Here is a 26,254-nt window from a genome sequence, read left to right on the forward strand (position 1 = left end):
GCGTATCTAAATTACATTCAATTTACGATTGAGCCATTTATTATATTCTATTCCCTAAATAACCCTGCTTGTAGAGTTAATTTCCACATGCCTCTAGAATTTATAATTTGGTAAATTTCATAAAACCCCCTATTCTTTAACTTTTTGGCAGTAAACCCCCTTGAATTTTTTTCTTTTTTTTTTTTTTTTGGACATAAAACCATGTTGCAACAGTACCCTAAATGACGAAAATGCCCCTTAATATAATATAATATATATATATTAAGAAAAGGGTGATCCTTAATATAAGATTAAAATTAATACAAATAAGTTATTCAACATAGTGTTATTAAAAATTATTTCCGAAAAATAGAAATTAATGGTGGATCTATAAAAAAATAAAATTACTTGGATTTTTAAAATTTTCTTAAATTTTAAATTTAAAAAAATGAGAAGGAAAAGAAAACCTAAAACGAAAATTATTTATAAGGAAACTTAAATTTTCTTAAATTTTTCAAGGACATTTTTTTCATTATTATATCACTTTAATGGTGTGTAATTTTCAAAAATAATAATAATTTTAAGTTCTATTTAAAAATTTAAAAAAAAAAAACTCTAAGGGGCATTTTCGTCATTAGGGTGCAATGTTGCAACAATAAAAAATGTTATGGTGTTAAAAAATAAATAAATAAATAAATAAAATTAGAGGGGTTTCACGCCAAAAATAGAAACCAGTTTGCCCATTATAATTTTTGAAATTTCATATTTTCTTTGTAACACCCGAAAGTAAGTGAAGTGGATAAAAGAAAACTAAAATTTTCAACCGTTCCATAGTTTGGATATAGTAAAAATAATTACATTTGTGAGTAAGTCTTATGAATTCAGAATTTATATATATATATATTATAAATTCTGAATTCATAAGACTTTCTCACAAATGTAATTTTTTTATATATTTTTACAAGAAAATTTTACGAAAAGTGATTATGAAAAATTTCTTTTTACCGTGAATAGAAAAAAAGAAAAGAAAATTTTTGTCTAGACATGATTTGTTTGTCAACAAATGGAACACTTTTTATTAGCCTTGATTTGTAATCACAAGTTTATCATGAGAGACATTGCATAATTACAAAGCCGCCCTTCTATCTATACATACACCATGTCCACGGCGGTTTCGTCTTCCCCTTAACATGCCTAGTATAGGTGGTCTCTTCATCCCTCCCTCATCACATTCTCCAAGCAAATCTTGAGCACCACTCGTCTCCTCATACATCATCTTTTGATTCCTTTGCCAGCTTGGTGATAACCCTGAGCAGCGCCGCTTCGGCCCCGCCAGACATTTTTGTAAGAGATATTTACCTGGTCGGTGGTTTAGAGAGGGAACTTGTGATGGATTTGTGATTCCTATCCAATCGCGTAAATATTGTCTTCATAGTATTTAAAACTCGTCTCCACATTTAAAAAGGTATTCACACATGTAAGTAAGTGTCAACAACTTTAGAGGTATTCGCACATGTAAAGTGCCAACAACTTTTACCCTCAAGCAATGTAGGATGTCACGTTTATTCCATCTTGAGACTTAGTATCTTTCTGACTTAATCCTCATGAATCTGTGCTCGCTTTTTCATTTTTAACTATGAATTGCCTCTAGTATCACTTGTTGAGCCCCGCCCCATTATACAAATATTGTCTATTTTACACTCTTAATTTTTTGAATGCGTTTATACAATAACAAGACGTCCACACGCAATGTGGGACGTCAAGAGAGAGAGGAGAATGCATTGGTTATTTTTGTATTTCCAATTGCTTGTAAGGAGTTAGTAATGTATTTTTATACAACCAAAAGGCAACTCAGTTATTATATAAATATTACTTAAGGGGCCGCGCGCAGGGGTAGTTGGCCACAAGCACCAAACTTGACGGGAGAACAGTGTAATTAGGACCAATTAACCTCGCCACCAATGTGTAATTAAGTCAAATCTCAATGAGATTTAGTAAAATTTATCATACCATGCTTTGTTTAAAAGTTACACATTAAAAAGGTGACATGTATTTCGTATTTCATTTCTTAAGCCTTGCACATTTTCATTTCAATAAGACTAGAAATAATGAAATAATAAAGTATGAATTGATGCAGATGGAGAGGATTCTAGAACATTGATAAATTGGAGAAGAATGGGAGAATTTGTAAATAGCTAGGTATAATAATGTTTTAAAAACTAAATTATGGCGGTTCCATTGACGAGAAAGAGGCCAATATCAAAACAAAATCCCCTGCATTGCAAATTAGGAGTAACAAATTACGACACGACACGAGTTAAAAAGGTTTGAGTTTGATATAAAAGGGTTTGGGTCATAAAATAATCGACTCGATTAATCCGTTTACTTAACCTTGTCGTGTTAGAATTGAGGGGTTCAACTTGTGTAACCCGCTTATGACTCATTTAACTCAACATTTTATAATCATGAATAGAATTTATGTAATATGTTACCTGTTTAAACACAATTACTATAAATAGTTAAGTCATTTCAACATAAACTATACCTTATAATTTTTTTTTTATTTTTTATTTTTTTTGAATATTTGGGTTAATTATGACATTTTTTTTATTATTTTGTATTTGATTAAATATTAAATGTCTCGTTTTGATTAACAGGTCATTAAACAAATTAACACGTTTATCTGTTAAATAAATGGTTTGGGTTAATGTTGAGATTTTTGACACGATTATTAAATGGGTTAAATTTGAGTTTACCTATTTAGTATAATACCTTTATATGGACACGAAACGAACACTACCGACGAACACGAATTGCCATCCTTATCGCAAACATCTGATGTGCTTATTGGTGCATGTTTTGATGTACTGACTTCTTTAGGCATCTAAATACTTGATTTCAAGTTTGAGTTCTAAAGTTTTTTTTTTGTCTTGCCAAAGTTTGCTATTCCCAATTCTAACTAGGGTACGCCCTAGGCTAGGATATTTTTGTTGTGTCTGTGTCTTTCTTTTTTTATTTTCTCCATTATGATCTGTTTAGAAATCATGTTGTAATTTGTAGGGTTAGTGCAAAAAAAAAAATTCTGATATATAGAATTTGTGCAGAACTAGTTCTTACTTTTTAAAAATGTGCATGTTAGTCCATAAAATTAAAAACAAAGTGCAAATAAGCCCTTCCGACCACTTTTTGACAAAAAATAAATATGAAAATCCTATTTTAGCCGGTAGAGCTAAAGCCATCTTTTAAGGGAGCTTCTTCCTCTTTTCTTAGGCTAGAGAAAAACATCTCATAACAATCTCAGAAAAACAAATACGACAATTGAGAAAAAGCCGAAGTAAGATTGTGAATCCTTGATTGGTGATTGGATTGAACTGTCCTGTCTGCTTTCAGTTGTTACAGAGAGTACCGTCTGCACTCTCAACATAATTATGTAAATTCCAACTCAAAAGGGGTTCCATTTAGCTTCCATATTGAGATCCAATAATGCCTTTCATTTCACTCGTAGCCATGAAAGGAAAAAGAAGATAAAAAATGTGTTCCAAATCTTCCGTAAATTAGGTGTTTCAATTGCTTTGTGCTTCTTCTAGGAATCCCTGGTGGTTGGTTTGTTGTTCATGGTTGGAACTCTCTATCAGGGGCGGGTTCCAACTGGTAAACTGCAAGGCTAATCATGACTTAATTCATAATTTACTACTCTTTCTGGTACTTCTACAAAAAAAAAAAAAAAAATGACCATACAAGGAAAAAATATATATATATGAAAAATATATATATATATATATATATGAAAAATGAAAAAAAAAAAAAAAAAAAAAATTAATAAATTGTTATAATTAAACCTTAATTTATCATATATATATATGTCACAGACACTACTCTATCATTGATTCGGCGTTACCCCAAACTGGCATGGAAGCAACCTCCTTCGGCCCTGGAAATAATTGCTTTGAATTGTTCTTCTGCGCTTACAAGTGGAGCCCGATTGAACTGGTGGCAAAGCTTCATCTACTCTTGTTAGTCTCCTAAATGAGGTTTATTTTATTCTTGTCCCAAACAAACACAATTTTACATAAATTGAACAAAATAATCATTTTACACGACCTGTATTTATAGTTATTAATTTATTCAACTGAAGTGAAGTTATCATCGTCATTTTATACCACAGGGACCTATTCGCACCAAATTAATAGTATAAAGGGATTTTATATTACACAATGACCTTTTTTTTTGCACTTAACCCGAATTTGTTCCATATTGTTTTATGTTTGTATTGAAATTTCCAACCATTCAGGAAAAAGAAAAAAAGAGGCCTACATATAGGTAGACACCCTCCTATATATATTATTATAACATAATTGCGGTTCCCCACAGCGAGCATGATATGAATAGAATTTTATTATTAATAACAATTAAAAAACATATGAAAAAGTAAAAACAAAGAAACTAATAATCAACCACAAACAAACCACCAACATTTTACACTGCACCTCCGCCTGGATTTTTAACCTATTAATCCTGGAGACCCGGTCCTAAGTATTCCTGGAAGTTGCCAAAAAAATGTCTGGTAAATCTCACAACATAAAAATAAAAAATAAAAAATAAAAAATGTATGCATTGCTATTGCCCGACCTTATGCAATAACCATCCACTTGGGCAGTATAGCAAAACACAACTATGGATTAAGAAAACATTCGGAGGAAGTTGCTGGCATATGCCATTGGCTTGACATCAGGGTGTTGCTGCAATTTCATCAATAAGAAAATTGGAAATAAAGATATCAGACAACAATAGTTGATGAATCATTTAACAAAAATAACATATTTCAAAGAACAGAAAACACTGACCACCGCTGGAAAGGTAACAATATTTGGCTTCATAATGGGGCCTTCAAAACGAATAAAAGCACCCTTATTTCCCATCTGCAGCATACACGAATATCAAATGTTCAAACTTCGTACTCAATTGAAAACTTGTCATAAATTAGCAGGCTTTTATTAATAATTAACCATTCCAGAGAGATAATACAAAAGCAAGACCGGTCAAGAATATCGAGCATTTACAACTTATGAAACCAGAGGACAAAAGGGGAAAAAAAAAAAGCTATGAGAAGTATTTATTATTGGCTTTCAAAATTCTGAGTGGGATTCCCCCCACTGCACATTCTCTATAGAGAGAACAAAAAATATAGACATTGACAAAGATTTCCTATAAAAGTTCAATGAACATATTAAAGTATGAAAGTACCTCAAGGCATCATTAAAGAAATACAATGACTAAGGCAGAGTAATTTTACAACATCTAGAGGTCTTGAAACAAAAAAATAAATAAATAAACCTAGATCAGTAGTCCTAGTAACGTCCTAAATAACACTGACGCGGGTTCATACTCAAGTTCCACATTATGAAAATAAATGCCGCCATTAATCCATAGAAATTCAATGAGTACAATAATAACATATTAAGACAGGAAAGGCCCTGCTAAAATTACCTGATCACAATAGTTTGGAGCAGAAAATACAGTAATGAGTTTACCATCATGCTCAATCTCATAGCCCTCATCCTTCACTTCGTGGGATCGCACGACTAAATCTGTCGAAAGATAATGTGTGAAGACACCAATTTGAAGGAAATGAATCCATGAAAAGAATAAAAAAAAATTGGCAGCAGAGTACCTAGATTGTTTTCCTGCAAAAATTTGTGTGTTACGTCTGCACCAAAAGAAAGACCTACGCCCCGCTTGCTTGGACCCCTTCCAGGCTGAGGTTGAGGATCACTCCACAGCAATTCACACATCAACCCTAATAACCATGCAAAAATATATATTTTTTTTTTTTGAAGCCTACCCAAATAAAGCAATAAGCAAGTATAGAGGAAAGTATAACAATAGTGGTTTAGAAAAATTTTATATTTTGAAAGCATCAACTTTACTAGTTTGCTTTGTTAAGAGCATTGACAAAGTCAGTTAAAAGGCGTAAAAGCAAAAAATAAAAATAATAATCAAAAGGTAATAGAAACTGTAAAATAGATTTTTTTTTTTTTTTTTTTTTGACCCAAATTGAAACATCAATTTATTGAAACCCAACTTGCTTTTCACTAAAAATTAAATAAAAAACATACTAGTTACCTTATAGAGTAACATGTACCGGCAGGAAAGAAAATGGAAAATGGAAAATGGTAAGGTGGAGTTAGTTGATTAGAAGTGTTGTACATGATTATCTGACCATATGATCAAGTCTGTAAAAACAGTGAGCCATGACATGCAAACATGTGACTAAAAACAAGTTAATTTAAATTATCTTCATTACCAGAATTTTTAAGGTTAATCTAGAGGTATTAACAATTCAATCTTCAACGTCTTTATCATAGTAAAATACCAAAATTTCAAGGCTTAGGAATGATCATCCAGCACACGTCATCTTTAGAGGACTAAAGAAGAAACAGTCAAAATCATAAAGTATTCATTTCTTATCGACAACTCCAAGACATATTGAGTCTTGTGACCAAAAGAGTAGCAATTATAAGTAAATTTATGTATTAAATTCAAAAAAGAAAGGTTTATCCAGTGTGTTCTTGTGTTGAAATACACATGCAACCAGTGACAGACCAGGAATTTTTTTTGAGGGGGGGCACCGTTGAAGAAAAAAATAATTTGAAGACAAATATTTTTAAAATAAAATAATAAATATAAGAATTTAATTTTTTATAGCTTGTTCAGCACATGCCAGGCTGTATCCAACATAATTTGTGTTGGTGTGAGAACGAGATTCTTTGACTTTTTAACCGTGTTTGTGCTTCCTAAATTATCATTGATGTGGGGTAGTAGAAAGTGAAGAAACAAGAGAGCTGATTAACTTTACTTTCTTTTGGATTATTAATATATAGCGGGTCATTTCAAAAATTGAGTAGGAATATGAGAGTGCGAGAGAATTGTTTATCATGAATGTAAAGGAGGATCATGAAAGTGTGAGAGAGAATTGATTATCATGAATGTAAAGGCGGTAGAGAATGAAAAAGAGAGATGATGATTATCTTTTGAATCCAAATAAATTAGTGTGGTAAAACTGTGAAGTAGGGTATTTTAAAAAATTGAGTGGGGCATTTTTGAAATTTTAATTAAAACTATGGGTAATAATGTAAATTGGAAAAAATCTAGTGGGGCCATCCGCCCCCACTGGGCCTGAATTGGGTCCGTCCCTGCATGCTACCACACTTCAGTTGCTCAAAAAGCAGCATTCCTAAATGAGAAAATTTGTTAAATGGAAATAGAATTGGCCAACCATTGTCATTTAAGAACACTCCGTTGTTATGCGTAAGTGACACAAGATAAAAGATAAATCTCAAACACCATGGAATTCATTATATCCCTCATACTGCTTTATATGGTACCAATAAGTAGCTTCCTCTGTTGAATCCGTTGGGATCATATAATGGGATTAAATCAAGTATAAAAGGAACTAGAACCCTGTCCTTTTATTAAATAAGACACTTTGAATTTCCATGAAATTTATGAAAACTAACTTGACAATGCAGGAAACAAACCAGCTAAGGTGCCAGGAATCTTTCGGTAAAACTCCCTATATCCTCGTTTATTGAAACACGTCTTGATGTAAACATATGAAAAGGTACTAATCAAGACTGTAAGGCGTTAAACTAAGATTAGTTGGTAATGTTTCTTAGAGGACATACCAGAGACCTAGGTTCTTATTCTCAATAAAGAACTCAAATTTCCGCCAAAATTTCTCTCCCTTATTTTAACCTTGAAGTAGCATAAAGCCTGCTTACATTACATCTTATTTTGCAAATGATGCCATCTTGCCTAAGGAATAGAACTCAAGCCATAGTCACGAGTAAAAGGTATCAAGAAAAGGAAATAACTGTGCAATCCTCACCCACGTAACTCCGGTAGCAAATCAACCAGAACAGTTTAGATTACTTTATTAAGGAATTCACAGATGAATCCACTGCAAATGAGCAGAGCTCAAGCTAAAGTATCAAGAACAATTGCTTGACTAGTCAAAGCTTAAGCAACAGGAAGCTTGAAAATTTAATTCATCCTGGCATGTAAAAACAATCTACCACAATTTCAACCCAATTATCAGATATTGTATCACAAGCCCATTAGTTGTTTGAAAATTTGAAGTTTTCAACTTCTGAAGATATGTGAGGGTGAACGATGTTGAAATGTAAGACCATAGAGATTGGTTGAATCCACCTCCTCCAATTCTTTGCCTAGATTTTCTCCATCGTTAAGACATTCGCAGCTCTTAAAAAAAATTCTCCAAATTTTTGTCAAGCTTCATTTGAACAAGGAGCTCTTGTCTCCAAACAGCCACCAAATAATAAAATTGGGAAAAAAAGATTAAACGAACAACTAAAATTTTGACAAGAAGAATTATCCAAATTATTTTGGTAAGAACTTGTGGAATCACTAATGGCGGGATTGTGTGGGTTTTATCAGAAGAACAATATAAATATGAGAAAAGGAATTAACAAAAAAAAAAAAAAAAAAAAAACAGTACATGGAACTTACCTTCCTCTGGGGGCTCACAAAAACGATCAATTTCTCTAATGTCTGAAAGCTTCACCCCATCAACACTGAAAAGACCTCCATGAACCACAAAAACCTTCTGATTTATTACATGAGCCAGAGGTAAACAACAGAAAACTTCGGCAAAGAGTTCCACAAATGTTTCACTCAACTTGGACCTGACCTCGCCCTCAAAACCATATATCTTGTTCATACTCTTGCTTTCGTGATTTCCTCGAGAGAGATATATAGCTAAAGATTTTACAAAGAAGTTAGCAGAACGCAACACGACATTTGAAATATCACTCATGTGCTAAGAGTATTTATAAACACAATACAACTGAATGAAGATGCAAAAGAATACAAATCAACAACTATGCATTGGTCCAAAAGATGTATTCTTGGTTGTTTAGTTCATAGCGAACACCAAAAAGATAGAATAGTTGCAAAGAACTTATTTACAACATTATACCCTTCCCTCAATTTTCTGATGCGGTGATGGCCCAAAACAAAATAAGCAGAGGACATTCCTATTCCAATATATATGTACATGTATATGGATATATATGACTACAGAGGGTAACAAAAAATGTTGCCTTGGACATGACTCGTTAAATCCTACTATGACACACCATATTCAAGAAAAGGCAAACAGTAGCTCTTAGTTGATCCCCAACAGCAAAAACATAAAAACATAATAAAAAATGGGAACTCCATTCTTATTGAAACTCCATTCCAAGTATTGACTATGTGCCAAAAACTTATCATCAAGGCAGCTGAGAAAATAAAAAACACTAGAAGGTGCTTACCTGAAGGAGACATGCATTTAAATGCGAACAGCGTAAGAATGACCTCTACAGAAAAGGATCCCCGATCCACAAAGTCACCATTAAATAGATAAGGATTCTCTTCCGAGGGAAGCCCATTGAGCTCAAAAATATTTAGCAGATCATAGAACTGCAATCAAAGCCCCCCCCCAAAAAATCAGTGTTCTAGAATCACGCGCATTAAACAGACAGAAGAGCAGTGAATTAAATTCTCAAAAGCTAAAAACAGAGATACAAGACGAGTTCATAACACTGGATGTCAACCATAGCAATAACAAAGGAAACAAGATGTACATATGTAAAGAAGTAAAATCAAACAAGAAAGGTTTTATCATATGCCACAGCAAAGGAGAAAAATATTACACAACAAATTGATGTTTTAAGTTTACTTAGGCAACAAAAGGTACTGGAAGTTGAATTAAGAAATTTTTTTGTAAGAGAATTTTGTCATACTACTTGATACTTGAACCATACAATCGAGACTCATATGAAACAGAAAACATTGCAACTTAAAGCTAACAATCAGAAATATTGACCAAATCGTGTGGAATCCAAAAATAAAAGGGAAAACTACACTTAAGTAGAATTAGGAGTCCTAAATAACAAAGTGGTCTATTTTTAAGGTTGATTTTTCAATTTGGTTCAATTAAGTAAAATGATTACATATGCATTGATAACCATTGTCCAGGTCCAAAATGCCCTCCAAGTTCTTATTTCAAAATACCAAACTATCCTTGAATCAAATAATTCCATCACTCAACAAATTCAGAAGATAAAAAAAATTACAACAGCAACATATATATATATATATATATATATATATATATATATATATGTTGAAAATTTAAATGTGCACATAACTTTAATCACATCTCCTAATCTATGCCAGTACAAATCTGCAAATGTGAAAATTTTTCTGTGCACATAAAATTTGTATATAAATATAGAGACACATAGAGGCGATCATAAAAAATACATTTACATGATACACCGGCCAGCAACCATTTTTTTATTTATAAACAAAGTGTAATCAATTGAGCCAAAACATGATCTACATATCAAGGCATGAACCAAAACAAATTAAAAGAAGAACTCTATATTCCTTGTATATGTAGAGTTTAATTATTTTTCTTACCCAGAACTAATTTTAATTGCCCGGTTTTTCACTATATTGAATCTTTTTAATTGCTTGTATAAGTTTTCAAAAATATGAATGTAATAACAGTATAGTTTTAATTCAGTTGGAAGATCTTGTTTTTCTAATTTTTGAGTGCAAAGGTTATTTGATTTAAGAAAAATAATTTTTTATTTTGGACTAAGAGGTTGGAGGGCATTTTGGACCTTAACAATAGTTCTTGATGTATATGTAATTATTTTACTTAAAACAACCAAAGTGAAAAATGAACTTTCAAAATAGATCACTGTGTTATTTGGGGCTCCTAACCCTACCTAAGTCTAGTTTTCCCAAAATAAAAATGGCAAACCTAGTGCACTAGGCTCCCACCATTGCGGGGTGTGGAATCCAAAAAAAAAAAGGTTCAATCTGATTCCCCCCCAAAAAAACACTTCATGCTCCAACTGTTGATGATTCAACTAATATGAATTCACTTAACTTAATGAATTCTCATGTGCATGGATCAAAATGCTATGAGGTCAAATTTAAGGCAGTGGTCTTCCAAAGGATCTTCTAACTGTTTACAATTAGGTTATATAATTGCTTCTATGAAGTTCTACTCCTCAGTTTTCACGGGGCTTGTCTAAATTCCAGTGGAAGTTTCATAAATAAAAATGTATTCAAACTTTTAAAGCTTTACGTAACATGCTTTCATTCACACATGATGCTTCCTGTCACCCTTTCTTGAACAAGAACCTTACTAAAATTTCTATTAGTTCTGTAGTAATTCCACATGCCATGTACGAAATATTTTTACAACAAATATATATATATATATATATATATATATATCATAAACTTATTCAGATCACCTTTGACTCAGACAGTTTGGATTCCAGGTGTAACTGTGGAAATTAGTACGTTTATCACATCTTAATAACATTTAAAGAAGTTTGCTAGTTTAGCTCAGCTTCAAAAACAACCAACATGCGTAATTTGTACATGTGGGAGGAGTAGGAGATACTGCTTGAGCTAAAGGCTAAGTGGTGCCCACTAGACGACCTCACTTAACCATCAATGCAAACTATAGGAGTTTGAGCTGTTTACTTACCCTCTTATGTGAGTGAGTCATGAGTGAGTGTGTGTGTGTGTGCGCGCGCGCGCGCGCGAGAGAGAGAGAGAGAGTCACATTTTCCTTTTCAATTTGACATATAAGAAAAAAAATTATTGAAAAAAAATTATGCGTATTTGTACACTAAATAGAGAAAGTAAAGTAAAACCAATCATTCAACAAAATAAATGGGGTCTTCAAAAAAATTTAATCACTGAATATCAAAAAGCTATAACATGGAAAAACATAATACCCCTCTTAATATCTACAGTTACAGGAAAAAGTTTTTTAACAAATTTTCAATTGCACCCCTCCTATATAGCCCAACAAATTATTCATATAATAACTGCCACGGTTTATTTCTGTTCTTGATCTAAGCCTTAAATGTCAAGAAACAAGCATTTTCTTAGAGAGAACATCCACTTGATCCCCCAAAATGGCAAAGCAACCTTCACAAACAGAAATAGTAAAGAAACAGTGAAGCAACAACTGACAGACCCAAACAGAATTTTATAGCAACTGAGCACAACGCAAATCCTAGAAATAAGATAATCAGATGTCAGAATACTTAAAAAATCAGCTGTCAGAAATTTATCATAGATGCCAACCATGGAACAATAGAAGGGGAGGATGGGAAAAAAGCAACAGTGAACAGGTAAGTACTTCTCTGCACCATATAAAGGAAAATCTGCAAACTCCACCCATGACTTCACATACAGGATCTAGAAAAAAAAACGGAAACTTGAATTGAAAGGAGCCCTAACTCATCTTGTTAGCCAAACTCCTTCAAGAAATTATTATGAAATGCAAGTAACTGCTCCGTGAAGTCCTTACTCCAGATCCTACATTTTTCTTCCAAGAAGTCAAGTTCGCCATTCTAGCGACAACTTGCAAGTCATTCCCCATTGCAAGTAACTGCTCCACAAATTCCTAACTTCTGATCCTGCATATATCTTCCAAAGAATCAAGTTTGCCATTCTAGCTACAACTTGCACGTCATCCCCTACTCAAGGAATCTTATACAGAACAAATCAAATCATCACAAAGTCATATTTCTGCACCGTTAATCAACCAAAAAACCCACTGTTGTCACCTCTTCCTATCATATTTACCTTTCCTAACTCAAAATCATATAATGGCCCAAATACCTAATCATCATCTGTGTTAACCACCATCTACTCTAAAGGCTTAAGCTATTAGTGAGGGTGTAACATTAATATTTCAACACGCCTCCTCACGTGTAGCATTCTTTTGGTCCAACAAATGTTTCAATTTTAATTATGAGGATGATGGTGAGGTTTGAACTCAAGGCCTTTTGGCTTTGATACCATGTTGATAAAATAAATATAAGATTGAAGAGAGAGAGAATGAAACAACACAAGGATATACGTGGTTCGGCACTACATCCTACATCCATGACACACAAAGCCCAAAGGGCTACATCACTTTATTATATTCTCTCTGTTTTAGTTTTTTGTTTTCAATGACCACCTCTATTTATACACGTGATAATTATGGAAAATACATTGGAGAAATCCTAAAATCACTCCTATCAATATTCTATCAAGCTTAAATCCCCCCCTCCTCCTCCTCCACCCCCAAGTTAGTACACGGAGATTTTAACTCAAGTATCCAACTTGAAACTAAATATGAAGTTGTCGATAGTCTGAAATTAGTAGATCCGAAATGAGTTGATCCTGAGATCCGAGCTGAGTAAATCTCATCCCAAAATTCAAGCGAGACAAAGTTGAACTTGAGATTCGAGACGAGTTGATCCTGAAATCTGAAAGTAAATACAAAGTTGTCGATAGTCAAAAACTAGTAGATCTGGAGATCCAAAACAAGTTGGTCCTAAGATCCGAGACGAGTTGATCCGAAACTAGTTGATCCAAAGATCCAAGACAAGTAATTCTCATCACAAAAATCAAGCGAGACGGAGGAGAGCCGAATGAGTCCAGAGTAAGGTGTGATAAACCTACTCTAATACCATGTTAACCACCATCTACTCTAAAAGTTTAAGCTGTTAGAGTGGGTGTAACTTCAATATTTAAATCCTTCACGTGTGGCCTTCTTTTGGTCCAACACGTGCTTCAGTTTTAATTATTAGGGTGATTGTGAGGTTTGACCACAAAACCTTTGCCTGCTCTGATACCATATTAGCCACCATCTACTCTAAAAGCTTAAGCTATTAGAAAGGGTATAACTTTAATATATCAACAATCTGCAAGCATAAGGACCACATCTCTCATTTGTAAGCAAATCAATGGCTGACAAACTATACTACTGCCATCCAATACACATAAATATTCATAATCTCCATCACTAACACCAGAGTTTCGCAACAGCGTTTCAAACAGAACTCTACTGAATGACATCCACACTGTTCTTCATCATTTTCTTTCCCCCAAGAGAATGATGAGTTCGCCAATAATAGTACAAACTAATCTTCATCACCACAAGAAAGCTCAAACTAAACAGCACGCCGTTGTCAGAACTATAATAGAGAAAGTATGGCTTATGAAGCCTTAATTCAAGATCCAACAAAAATATTTAAAAAGAAACTACAAGTTGCACTCATTCCGATATTTTAAGTACGTCAAAAACCATAATACCTGACCATGTACATCGCCACAAAGAGTGATGTGCTTGCCATCAGGAATATTTACATCAACGAGAGATAACAGAGAAAGTTTGGTTTATGAAGCCTTAATTCAAGATCCATCAAAAATATTTAAAAAGAAACTACAAGTTGTGCACTCATTCCAATATTTTAAGAACATCAAAAACCATAATACCTGACCATGTACATCGCCACAAACAGTGAAGTGTTTGCCATCAGGAATATTTATATCAACGAGAGATGGCAAGGCTCGCAACATTTCTCTTGTTTGTAGAACAATCTGAAATGCATATCTATACCACGAAAACCAAGATTCAGAGTGAAAACATTTAATATTATATATCAAAAATTAAAATTATAATATCAACCACAGTTTTTCACTTACCAAAAGAGAGAGGGAAAAAACTATTATGGCTTAAAGGCATACCTTTTGTGTAAAAACTTCTGATTCTTGAAGTCATCCATCATTTTCTTCACAAATTCCAGAGTTACATCATCTCCATCTATTCTTGCACCAGAATATTGTGGCTCCACATCTAAAGTAAAAACAGAATGTCATTAATTCCTATGTCATACAAGTATCTTCCCCCTATATTTTCTTTATTTATTAATTTTTTATTTCTTTCCTAGTAAAAGATGCATGACAAGTCCTTTCTTGTAAATTGTCATTTTCCTTCACCGACTTCATATCCTCAAACACTAAACTCCAAATAATGTTCAAAAGGTCATCTTGAGATGCCTGAGGCGCAAACCTTGAGGTGCGAGGCTAAAGCCTCATTCTCCTAGTCTTGAACAGCTAGAAAAAGAAGAAAAAAACACTACAATCATTTCCCTAAAATAATGTAGAGTATACGATATGTGTATGCAGGTGCATGTGCACACACTAGGAACGCATCATATATCAATGAGATGCAAATGAAAAAACGGTGCAGGTTAGAATAATTAATGTTCATGTTTTAAAAAGGAAAATGATGCCCAATCCATAAATACAACTCCAGAGATCAATCAGAAGAACGAAGACGAGTTAAAAATCACAGGGCCATAAATGGGCACCAAAACTTCTATATATATATGATAACAAATACAAAACCAAGTAAAATCTTCATCTTCAATTTCCAGTCACACTAAAGAAAGATCCCTAATATTCAATCATCATTACCTCTTGAACAAGGCCTATGAAATGGAAGAGGAACTTTTTCAAAAGGCAACATAGCATGCACAGGTGAAACAATTAAAGATTGGAAAAAAGATAAAGACTCGTCCTTAACTGGGGAGTCTAAAGTCCCAATTTATAACTATACTAATTCAAGTTCTGTTTTCGAAGTTCAATATCATATGTGATGAGAAAGAAAATAACACAGGCAATTGATTTAGGGTGAGTAGTTTGTGTGAGCTTTATCTTTATTTTCAAGAGCAGGTAAAATAGCTTTCAAAGTGACACAAATCATTCCTCATTTTATGATGGATAAGGTAGCAAGAACAATGGCAAGACTAACGGGTATGAAGACTTATTAATTGAAGAATCCTCAAAAAAAAGTTGAATTGCCTACGTGTCAGCTCACAGCATGCTCTAGAATGTTACATGTCGTCGTGCTCAACATTGCCAAAGGATGTGACAACAGGAGTGTTCCTTTTACATTCATAAATGGCTCTCAAATATCAAGAAGAAACAAGCCACAAGGTGCTGATTCTCAACAAATCTTATGACATGCATATATGTAATTGTATGCCAAAATGCTAAAATTAGAGTTCCCATTTAATTTATTAACAAAAGGGAAGAATGAATTCAAGGAAAGAATCTAAATATAAGCATATTTTAAAAAAAATAGCATGACCTCGAGTTTATCGTATATAATTTTCAACTACAAGGAGAATCCTGCTCCAATTCTAGTTTTAAGTTCTTCATAGAGATATATTAACCTATTATGGCTTTATTAGTGAATATTTTGGTTTTTTCCTTTTTCTTCTATTCGTTTCTTTTGACTGTTTTTTTATTAGTCCAAAATGCTGTTTCTTAGCTAATCCAGCTCCCAGTCATGTTCGCATCAATACTTCTTCAAGCAACAGACAATGTTTTTGTTTATAAAAGGATGAGGGAGAACTTTCCCATCATTTACATAAATTCCCTCGCTCATTATACGTTTTATGATATCCTTTTCTTCATTTGAATAACAGTATTCAGCAAACATCATTATTTCCTTGAATTTTAGTGAGTTTGTTTTTCCATCCTTAAAGACAATAAGACCTTAACTCAATCGTACACTTTCATCCCAGTCATTCCACAAGTCAAGTACTATAAAGAATAAAATTGAAATCCACAGATGATATTCAACGAATGGCCTTTAAAAAGATGCAACAAAAACAAATAATCACCAGTCAGCGAACTGCTTAAGAAGCAAAAACCATGTCTTCGCAAAAAAGGAGTGCTCCTCGGTCGTCTAACAATTTCATTTAAAGAACTATCAGAACTGTTAATTGTCTCAGGGTATATTCTTTTTGCTTACAAAATGCAATTGTGACAATGCATTATTTAATTTTATTTTTATTTATAAATAACAAGCTCTGTACAGTGTTCAGGGGGAGAATTCATTTCTGGCGATCTTTTTCCTAACAAGTAATTTATCCCTTGGTGAACGATTCGCTAATTTATGAGAAATATCAGTTATTCCAAGAAATAAGGATTTCTAACTTTTGGGAGTCATGAATGACTTGCGATTTTTCTTCATTACTTCATTTACTCTTAAAAGCTCAAACCTAGGTCAAGTGTTTGACTCTTTGCAAAGACATCACCACTGTAGCCACCCCACCAGCATGTAACCATGATAACCAATACCGTAGCAATTCCTGCCACCGCCACTGTGGCTGCTTTTGTCCCCAGCACCACTAGCAGTACAGCCATTACTACTGCCGCTGTTACAGCAGCCACTTGGGGGGGAATGAATGATGAGAATTGACCAGTCCCTATAATGATAAAATAAGTGAAAAATTACAATTTCAATATGTATTAAGAATAGATAGTTTATAGTCTAATGTAAATTAATAAAATTTGTGTAATACATTTACAAATTGAGCAAGATTCGAGTGAACGAAGCCAGGTAACTTAGAACAGATTTGGGGATTGAATGAAATTTGATAGTGGGAATGATGAACAGCAGTAACAGTTTATGGATGACACGGTTATTAGGAGATCTCTCCAAAATGACTTTTGTAGTTTGCACTTAGGAAATCAGATTTGGAGTTTAACCTTCAAATGTGAGATGGTCAATAAATGGGGGCCAGTGACCAAGTCCCTAGATTTGCTAGAATTACACGGTTAACTTATAGCAGAATGCAGACCCCTTTGCTACCGCAGAAGTATGTTACGTCCAGGTTAGCAATCTTAAATTTGCCTTTTATATATATATATATATATATATAGTTCTTTCTTCCTTTGTTGGTGTGGGGAAGGGGGTTGGGGTTGTTTTAGAAAATAATGGACGATGTGAAAAAATGTTTCAAGGTGTGATCACTGATCGCACTTCGACAAAATGGAATTGTGTGGATTAAATCAAGTGTATAACTATAATGGCCAAGCTGTCTAGGACTCTAGAGGGATTCTAAAGCATATTGAATCAAATGTTGTAAGTCATAACTATTAACATGTGGAGGAGAGGGGGGAAGGGGGGGTGAAGAGAGAAATGTAAGGTTTTAATAGCCTTAGTGCAACCTATTTAAAGGATCATTGGCAGTACTAGACTACTAGTGGAAAAGAGAGAGTTGCTTCTATATGAAAATTCAGGTAGAATAGAATTCAATCATCTCAACAGAAGGTAAGGGACCCTAATGCTATTACTCATAACCTTGCAAAGGTTCCTCCACTGGTAGGAGGTCAAATGTGTACTCCTTCCGTCCCATATTAGTTGTCCATCTTTGGGTTTATAACATTTTAAGGGGACATGCCATTAATGCATTGTCACACCCTTTTTGAATTACTAAATTGTCCCTTTAACTTTAATGATATATAATGTTTTTTGAAAAGTTAAAAGGGTAGTTATGGAAAGATGGTATTTATTTTGTTTGACTTTTCAAAATGGACAACTACTAATTTGGGAAATCCTAAAATGGAAAAGTGGACTATTAATATGGGACAGAGGTAGTAATTAGCAAATCTTACAACAAATGAGAACAAGATGTTCAGAAAACCATAATTAAGTGTCAATTATACCCCACTCATCTCACAGCATCGCAAGCACTTTTCCATTAACTCAACACAACAAAGTCTTTTCCCAACTATTTCGGGTCAACTATGTGATTCTTGTTTCGCCATTCCACTCTGATGCCATAACTCAACCCCATGCTAGTTTAGTCTTTGCCTTCTCTTATCATTAACCTCAATGTATACCATATTACTCTTCCTTACATGCACAGTTATTGGTCTTTATTAAATTCTCTCATTTTTACCAATGGCCAGTGGCCTAGTGTTACAAGGGGAAACTTGTCCCACATCGGATCCGGATGGGAAGTGACATGGGTATAAATGGGTGGGTATGCAGCCTTACCTAACAGTTCGAGCTTTTGGGTAAATGGGCAAGCGCCCACCCGTTACACCTAGTGATATTAGCCTCTTACTTCCCAAAGGGAGGTCAGGGGTTCAAGTCTCAAAAGAGACGTGTGTGTGAGTACCAACTACGAAAAAAAATTCTCATTTTACGTGCTACTTCAACTATCTCATGACTGGACAATTTTAATTTTGTCCTATTTCATATATTCCACTAAAAGCAAAAGTTGTTGATATTTTTACTCAAATGGTCTTCAGAAGAATTCATCAAATGCAAATTACAGAAAAGAAAAAAAAAATACCTATAGAATGAAAATCAATGGAATCAGCCACAGAACGCCTTGCAGAACCAGGTGCAGCAATTGCTTCTTCAAATTTTAGCTTCATGACAGCTTTCTCGCATTCCTTCAATTTCTTAGTAGCATCAGGATCATTGGGACAGATTTTTTTGACCTAAGATCATAAATAAAAGAAACAACAAAATATTTAGATTAGCACATCATAAATATTTCTGCCCTACAGAAGAAATGTATGAAATTTACATTTACACAAGAAATAAAAAATTAAGAAAAACAGAAAAAAAAACTTGGACATCAACAAATGCAAAATGAGTAACTTGGTGAGCAAGCATGCAAAAATGCATAAATGACAAGAAAAGAAAGGCAGGGAAGGGGCAGCTAAATTTGGTCCTAGAAGATTAGAAATTGTGGAGCGGCTATGGCCTAGATGACATAAAATGACGTCATATGAATGAAAGGACTTCAGATATGATAAATGAAGCTTGACCATATCATAATATTAATCTGCCCTATAAAAGCCACATGCTACAATAGGAACTACATTGCATTTTTCCTGATTAATAAGGTATTTTCATACTTTGAACGAGAGAGAACCATTAACGTAGCATATTGACAGTTCCTATCAGTTGAACAATTTCTGAATAGCCACAAAATAATCTACAACATGATATCCCATTTCAGAAAAACAAAGAGCCTTTTGGATCGTCACTAAAACAGTTATCTACTGAGTAAGTAAAAAAGAATAATTAGAAAAACAATTCATTAGGCATGCTGTTCCAAGAACGGTTCTCAGAGAACCCAGTTGTGAGAGAGGCAATATTTGGAGGACACAAGTACCGTCACTTAGAAATTAAGCACCAAATATGTGAAAAAAACTGAAGTTACTGGTTTGTTGATAAACCTGTTAAGAGTCATTTCAGAGCATACAGGTTTTTAATTCCTTTTTTCTTTTCTTTTTTCCTACTCAGTTTTGACATTTAGTGGCAATGTTTCTTTTATGGCCATAGCCATATCTACTATTCAGGGAAAATATTTATTAGTTTCAAAGTGAGGCTATTGAGAAGAAAAGAAAAGGATACAAAATAGGAGAGAATCAAACTTAGTGAGAAACCAGAAATTGAAATCTGGCTGTCTAATTGCATTCTATTTCATTTTATTTATTTATTCCTTTTGGTTTTTCTAAGAGGGGATTGTGGATGTTCCCGATAGTATTGCATGCATGCAAGGTCAGACCTTGGTGCAACGGTCAGGTTGCTCCATTATGACCTGGAGGTCACAGAGAAAGAAAGCCTGACGAATGCAAGTCTCCGGTCAAGGTCAAGCCTACTCAGGCACCTCAGCCTGCACCTTCTCTGTCTCATGCAATACGACCAATTCTTCTATTTCGCTCTTTAGTCTCGGACTAATCCACTACTTTATCTTCCGGGAATGTCGTAGAAGGATGACTCTGGCTTCTTAGTATCTTACGTTCAAAGTGGAAAACAACCCCTCCACCTGCCCAGATCCTACAATGACGGGAGTCTTGTGTGCTGGGATAGCTTCATATTATTGCATGCATATTTGGAAACATCTTAACTTCCTCATATTTGATCTTTGAATATTGTTTTATTTTTTTCTTTTATATTTTTTTCTTTGAATATTATTTCTTGATCATGTAGAATGCTAAAAACTGAGAAATACAAACAAAGACTACCTAACCATACAACAATACTAATGAAATTATATATTGCTCCAAGTTGGTAAAAAATGTACCTAACATTGGTAAATTATAAAAGAAATCATATCAATTATTCTACAAAAAGATCTATCCAAACAGGTTTCAGAGTTTTTGTTTTCAAAAAACAATTCTGCAGTACTTTTCGCCAAACATATTGACAGAGAAGACATCATAAACCAATAGTGTTCATGCTCTTAAATACATAGCACAGAAAATGATTTTTTTGAGTCACCTTCCAAACACAGCTAAATTTATTGTCTAAACTGCGAACTAGTTACTAATGTCATTGGTGCATTTTTATTTGATAAGTATGCTGTTATTTATAATGTCCAAGAATAATTTAACGAAAACAAATTGCTTGAGCCAGTTGTTAGACATTCCTTCAAACAAACAATGAGTACCGCATCGACAAAAACAATGAACCAAACATCATTAAGTCTCCAATTCTGTGAACCACCAGATCTGTCAAATCAGTGGGTGGATCCATTTGGGTTCCTCCTCTCAACTCCCACCCCCAAAAAATAATAATAATAATAAACTAAATGAAAATAAAAATTGTTGTGAATGTATGAAGTAGCAACAAGCTCCACAAAGATCATAGATTGCACACAAAGATATATGTAGAAATACAAGTGCCACCATACACAAACATGTGAGGGTTGAACATGATTAGGATTTGACAAAAGTCAGCATAAAAAGACTGTACGGTCCTTGCATAAATACTAACACAAACATTTACATAGGATTTCAAATCTTTTTTATTTTTTTTATTTCTTTATCAGGTAAGTACTCACACACACTGCCATCACGGGGACAGGTACGTACTCACACGCACTGCCACCGCGGGGACTCGAACCCCTCCCCTCCTCTTTGAGGATACGGAGGTTATATCATTGGGCTAATGACCCATTGGTTAGGATTTCAAATCTTACAATACAAATAATGATTTAAATGATTTAAATAGAGAAATAATTAATAAATGTTGAATTGTAAAGAGCTTGATCAAACACAAATTTTTTTATTTTTTTGGAAGGTGATCAAACTCAAATTTACTTAGAGAAATAATTAATATATGTTGAATTCTAAAGAGCATGATCTAACTCAAAGAAAGAGAGAGAGAGAGAGATGATGTACTGTTTGTTATAAGAATCTAATACTCAACGCATACAAAAGATTCAACCAATTGAGCTCTCTCATAAACTGTTACAGTTACAACTCATATTTAGAATTTTAGACCACAGATTAAGTAATAATGAGAAGAATAAATAAATAAATAAACCTTAATCTATCATGTTACATGGACTCTTCAAAACTACGTAAAATAGTTGTGTCGGACACATAACACTGTGACGGGCATTTGATATGGTTTTGATACATTTGGTAGGACATGTACCTAAAAAGCATATCCAATAATTCAATTTGATTAGATTATTGCTTCAAAATGAGTTAAATGTCTATTTTGAACATTGTGTCGCATAAGAACATTATTTTACTTTTAGATACACACACACACACACACACACACATATATATATATATTAATAGAGCAGTTCTCTGTATCCGTTTATTTAGGGATTTGATACATTCGATAATCAGATACATACCCACATCTAACACACGTCCCAAGTCCATGTAACATAGTATTTAAATTTCACAAAGTAAACATCATTTTCATAACCTAATTAGTAAATAGAGAATGGGGATATGCTTGAATGAAAATACCTGTTGAAAATCCTTTAGAGCTTCTTTGAACTTTCCCATTGCAAGATATGCTGCACCTCGCCTGTAATAACCCTGTAATTACCAAGAAACATCAAAATAAAATCTTGGAATATTAAATATGCATGAACCTCAAAGATTTCAGATTGTGAAGTATGCCTTTGAATACATGGGATCAACTTCAATAGCCTCTGATGCATCCTGGACAGCACTACCATATTCCTCCAGTTTAGTGTGAGCAAATGCACGATTTGCCCAGTATACAGCATTTTGACTATTCAGTTCAATTGCTTGAGTATACAGATCAATAGCTTGAGAATATTTGTGAGCTGGTTAAGCGAAACAACATGGTTAGCACAGCAGAAAATGCAGAAATCAGCATAAAAAGGCAACAAAGCAACAGGCATTTAGTGAATCTTGTTCAATGCAGAGATAACAAAACAAGACATAAAAAATAAAATTAAAAAATTTCTTCATCATGCATGGTTGCTTGAGAAAGGAGCAGTGTGCTTGCATAAGGGGATCGTTATGCAGTTTCAAGAGACTGGGCCCACTTTAAGACTTCATTTTCAACAAAACCAATATACTAATGAATAACATGCCACTCAGTTAATAAATACAGAGAAGCAAGAATATACTACCTTTGAATGCCTCATTAGCTTGGAGTTTGATTTCTTCAGACCGAGAAATGCTTGAATTTTCAGCATCCATGCTGGGCATAATAGTCGTTGTCTATGCAAAATCAGGTTGAATAAATTACAAGATAACCTACTCCGTGGCCACTCTTCTTTCTACTATACACATCTACCTGCTCCTTTAAAAGAATAAGAGGAGCTAAATTAGCTATGTTACTGTGACGATCTGTGAAGATCAAGGTAGGGAGAGTCTACTATACACATCTACCTGCTCCTTTAAAATAATAAGAGGAGCTAAATTAGCTATGTTACTGTGATGATTTGTGCAGATCAAGGTGGGGGGAAATGATAAACTACAGCTATCAAGAAATATATCAAAATCCTTATAAAATAACCACAAGCATATATATTTGCAAAATTCAAGTGTCTCAGCCCCAATATTAAATTGGAGCTTACTCAAAACTCATTGCACCAATCTGCACTTGTCAATGATAAAGATATTAATTTCTTCAGTAGATCTAAAAGCTTCCAGAACAATGAACCATTTAAAAAAAAAAAAAAAAAAAAACAAAGTAATCACTAAATATCCAGCCTTCAAGAATAAGTAGTAACACTTGCATGAATCACATAGCCAACCAAAAGATTTGCATTGAAGCTACTTATATCCTGCAGGAATAGCTTAATGCTAATAAAACCGTCAATAAAATTGAAATAGAACAGCCATATACCTACAAAATTTATGGATTCTAGCAAGGGAAAATATATATAGATATGAAAGTTGAACACAATGATAGAATTCCATATCTCGGTAGTTTTATGCAGGTGTAAGGGCAGCCTATTTTCAATTTCATAGGTGGGATTACCTTTCTCAACTTCAAAGGCAGAAAAACACAGGAAAACATAGATTGTGAGAAGGAAAAGGGTTAGAAGAATTGGATAAGTGAGTGTCGCAATGTAAAATGCAAGGAAATGTTTTCTTTCCCAAAGCTAGAAGATAACTGCTTTCTGAAGGATAGCCCCAACAACTATCCCCAAATGTAAGAATCACTTTTCAGTCACTATGGAAACTAGTGTCTCTTGTAATGAATTAGCAATCAATACAATGTATCTATTGCTAAGACCCAACCCTTTGCAAAAGACAAGATGCTAGTACATAACTGCAACTGGAAGCAGGAGAAATGAAATAATAAATCATAAAGGTTAATACTTCAACCACAATTGACTTTAAACGCACTTGATTCATTAAATTTTAAAGTTCAGATGACATTCTGTGATGTTGTAGCCCAAATATGGTGTCAGGTCGTGTTGCAACCCGTTCTCAACCTGGTGACCCATTGATTGACCCAATAGATAAGGGAGTTTAGGGTTTGGAGTGAAAATTTGAGAGACTAAAATCATAGAAAACAGAGTGAGGGCGAGAGCTAGGGTTTGGGAGTTGAAACTTGCAATCTCTAGATTTTCGCATAGTGAATTCTTTCACCGGATACCGACGTAGGCTTTGCCGAACCACGTAAATCTTGCATTTATTTTTCGGCCGTGTTTCTTGATCGATCCTTGGGTTCGCTGCATTTGTCCTAACACATTCCATGAATTGATCCAGCACCCCATGCAATCAGAATGGCTTAATTGACTTTCAGCTACTATTTAATAAAAAATCATCCAAATGAATCGAGCCCTTGGATCCAGTAGCACAACTGATAATATAAACTCCGTTTCAAAATTTTAATAATTATTTTAGGCTTGACTGTCTTTATGTGTAACAGCAACATCATGATGATAATTATTTTTCCTTTTGGTCTGGATCATAATGACGGAATCCACCTGTGAATGGTACAAAATACTAGGAATTCAATCCATTCCAGATGGGCATCCTAATGCACCTGAATTTCAGCACATAGATACATATACAAATATGCACAGCTTTCTAACCAAATCTATCACCAACATGCAACAAATAAAGTAGAATTAAAAAAGGGAGAAAAAATTAGGGTGAAAAGCTTGATCATTCACACTGTTACAACCAAAGGAATATTTTTGAGAATTGAAATGTCATTAAGATACAAATTTCAATAACTCCTAACCATTGAGGATGCATTATACCTCAAAAGAATATTACCTAGAGCATTGTATGGATATAAATATTGCTCACAAACTCTAATCAATGACGATAATTAACAGAATAAATAGGAAAAATACAGGAAAAAAAAAAAAAGTTAAATAAATAAAGATAAAAGAAGAAGACTAAGAAAATACAAATTGTACTAAACGCCCAAACTGAGAAATAAAAGGGAAACAATTAACAGATTCCTGCACTGTAAGGCACATTTCTGATAGCATAAAGAAGTGCTTACTTTGCTTCTGATAAATATATATATATATATATATATATATATATATATATATATATATAATAAACGGCTTCGCTTTTTCGCTATCAAAGGCAAAATAACTACTTCTATGATGCCAACCAAAAAAGCGTCTAATTTACCCTTTATTTCATTGTGGGCTGTTTGGTTAATTGGAAAGTAACAAAAGACTATAATGATTAGAAGAAGAATAACAAGTTCGTTGGCACAGTCCTAACAGAAGTTAATAAGGAATCAGAGGAAATACCTGAGGCCAAATCTATTGCATTTGATTTGATTCTCGTTTCCGTTGAGAAGTGATAGAACGAGTTGTGGAGGGAACCCTAGTTAAGGAGAGGATTATAGTGTTATATAGATAGATACATAGTATATTTTTGTAAAATCGTCGGGGAGAGAGAACCAAAGAAGAGTGTGGATAGAGAGGGATTTTGGCTGATGCGAATATAGGTCAACTCAACGGGTTGGGTCGAGTTTGAAGTCAACCCACGCTTAACCCAGCAGCCTTTGTTTCAAGTTTAGCCCGACCCGACCTCTTTCCCATTTACTAGTATCATCGGTGCTCAATAATATCTTCAATTATGCCCGTACTATTACCACACAACTCATTAGGGCTCCAATAAAATTTACTATATGTTTGATTAATAAATAAATTTGGAATTTTGTGTGCTCATATTTCTTGTCAATAATAATAATAATAATAACTCATTCTCAGTTTAGAAAAAATTTTAAAAATCAATCCCAAACAGTTAGCCGGTGAGTTAATCCACTCTTATTTTCGGATCATAACTTTATAATTTTAGACTC

At 33.8% G+C, this 26,254-nt stretch overlaps 1 protein-coding gene across 3 annotated transcripts; it reads right to left on the bottom strand.

Annotated features, from left to right (window-relative positions):
* Window positions 1–4,265: 4,265 nt before the first annotated feature.
* Window positions 4,266–25,886, bottom strand: LOC132308993 (serine/threonine-protein phosphatase 5-like). 3 transcript variants are annotated; one of them, XM_059807331.1, is made up of 15 exons: window positions 25,698–25,886; window positions 23,091–23,257; window positions 22,609–22,778; window positions 22,453–22,524; window positions 19,017–19,167; window positions 16,932–17,138; window positions 14,605–14,713; window positions 14,353–14,470; window positions 9,315–9,462; window positions 8,509–8,757; window positions 5,651–5,776; window positions 5,467–5,567; window positions 4,824–4,898; window positions 4,609–4,718; window positions 4,266–4,518 (listed from the first exon to the last, which is right to left on the bottom strand). In XM_059807331.1, the coding sequence occupies exons 2-14, from the start codon at window positions 23,167–23,169 to the stop codon at window positions 4,659–4,661; spliced, it is 1,665 nt and encodes a 554-aa protein (XP_059663314.1). In that variant the 5' UTR covers window positions 23,170–23,257; window positions 25,698–25,886; the 3' UTR covers window positions 4,266–4,518; window positions 4,609–4,658. The 3 variants fall into 3 exon arrangements, with proteins under 3 accessions (XP_059663314.1, XP_059663313.1, XP_059663315.1); XM_059807330.1 differs by having other exon boundaries at window positions 23,091–23,263; window positions 25,698–25,885; XM_059807332.1 differs by lacking the exon at window positions 16,932–17,138 and having other exon boundaries at window positions 23,091–23,263; window positions 25,698–25,883.
* Between the last annotated feature and the right edge of the window lie 368 nt (window positions 25,887–26,254).

The sequence above is a fragment of the Cornus florida genome, unplaced genomic scaffold (genome assembly GCF_030987335.1).
Source record: "Cornus florida cultivar Cherokee Brave unplaced genomic scaffold, ASM3098733v1 CherokeeBrave_3.0.0_Hap2_Chr05, whole genome shotgun sequence".
In the NCBI taxonomy this organism is placed as follows: Eukaryota; Viridiplantae; Streptophyta; class Magnoliopsida; order Cornales; family Cornaceae; genus Cornus; species Cornus florida.

What these genes read in the sequence shown, in the direction of transcription:
- LOC132308993 (XM_059807331.1), bottom strand. Translation starts at nt 23,169, where the DNA reads ATGCCCAGCATGGATGCTGAAAATTCAAGCATTTCTCGGTCTGAAGAA. An exon ending in CATTGATTTTCATTCTATAG is followed by an intron (nt 17,139 to 19,016) that starts GTATTTTTTTTT and finishes TTATCATTATAG; the next exon opens with GGACTGGTCAATTCTCATCA. An exon ending in TTGTGAGCCCCCAGAGGAAG is followed by an intron (nt 5,777 to 8,508) that starts GTAAGTTCCATG and finishes CATGGTTATTAG; the next exon opens with GGTTGATGTGTGAATTGCTG.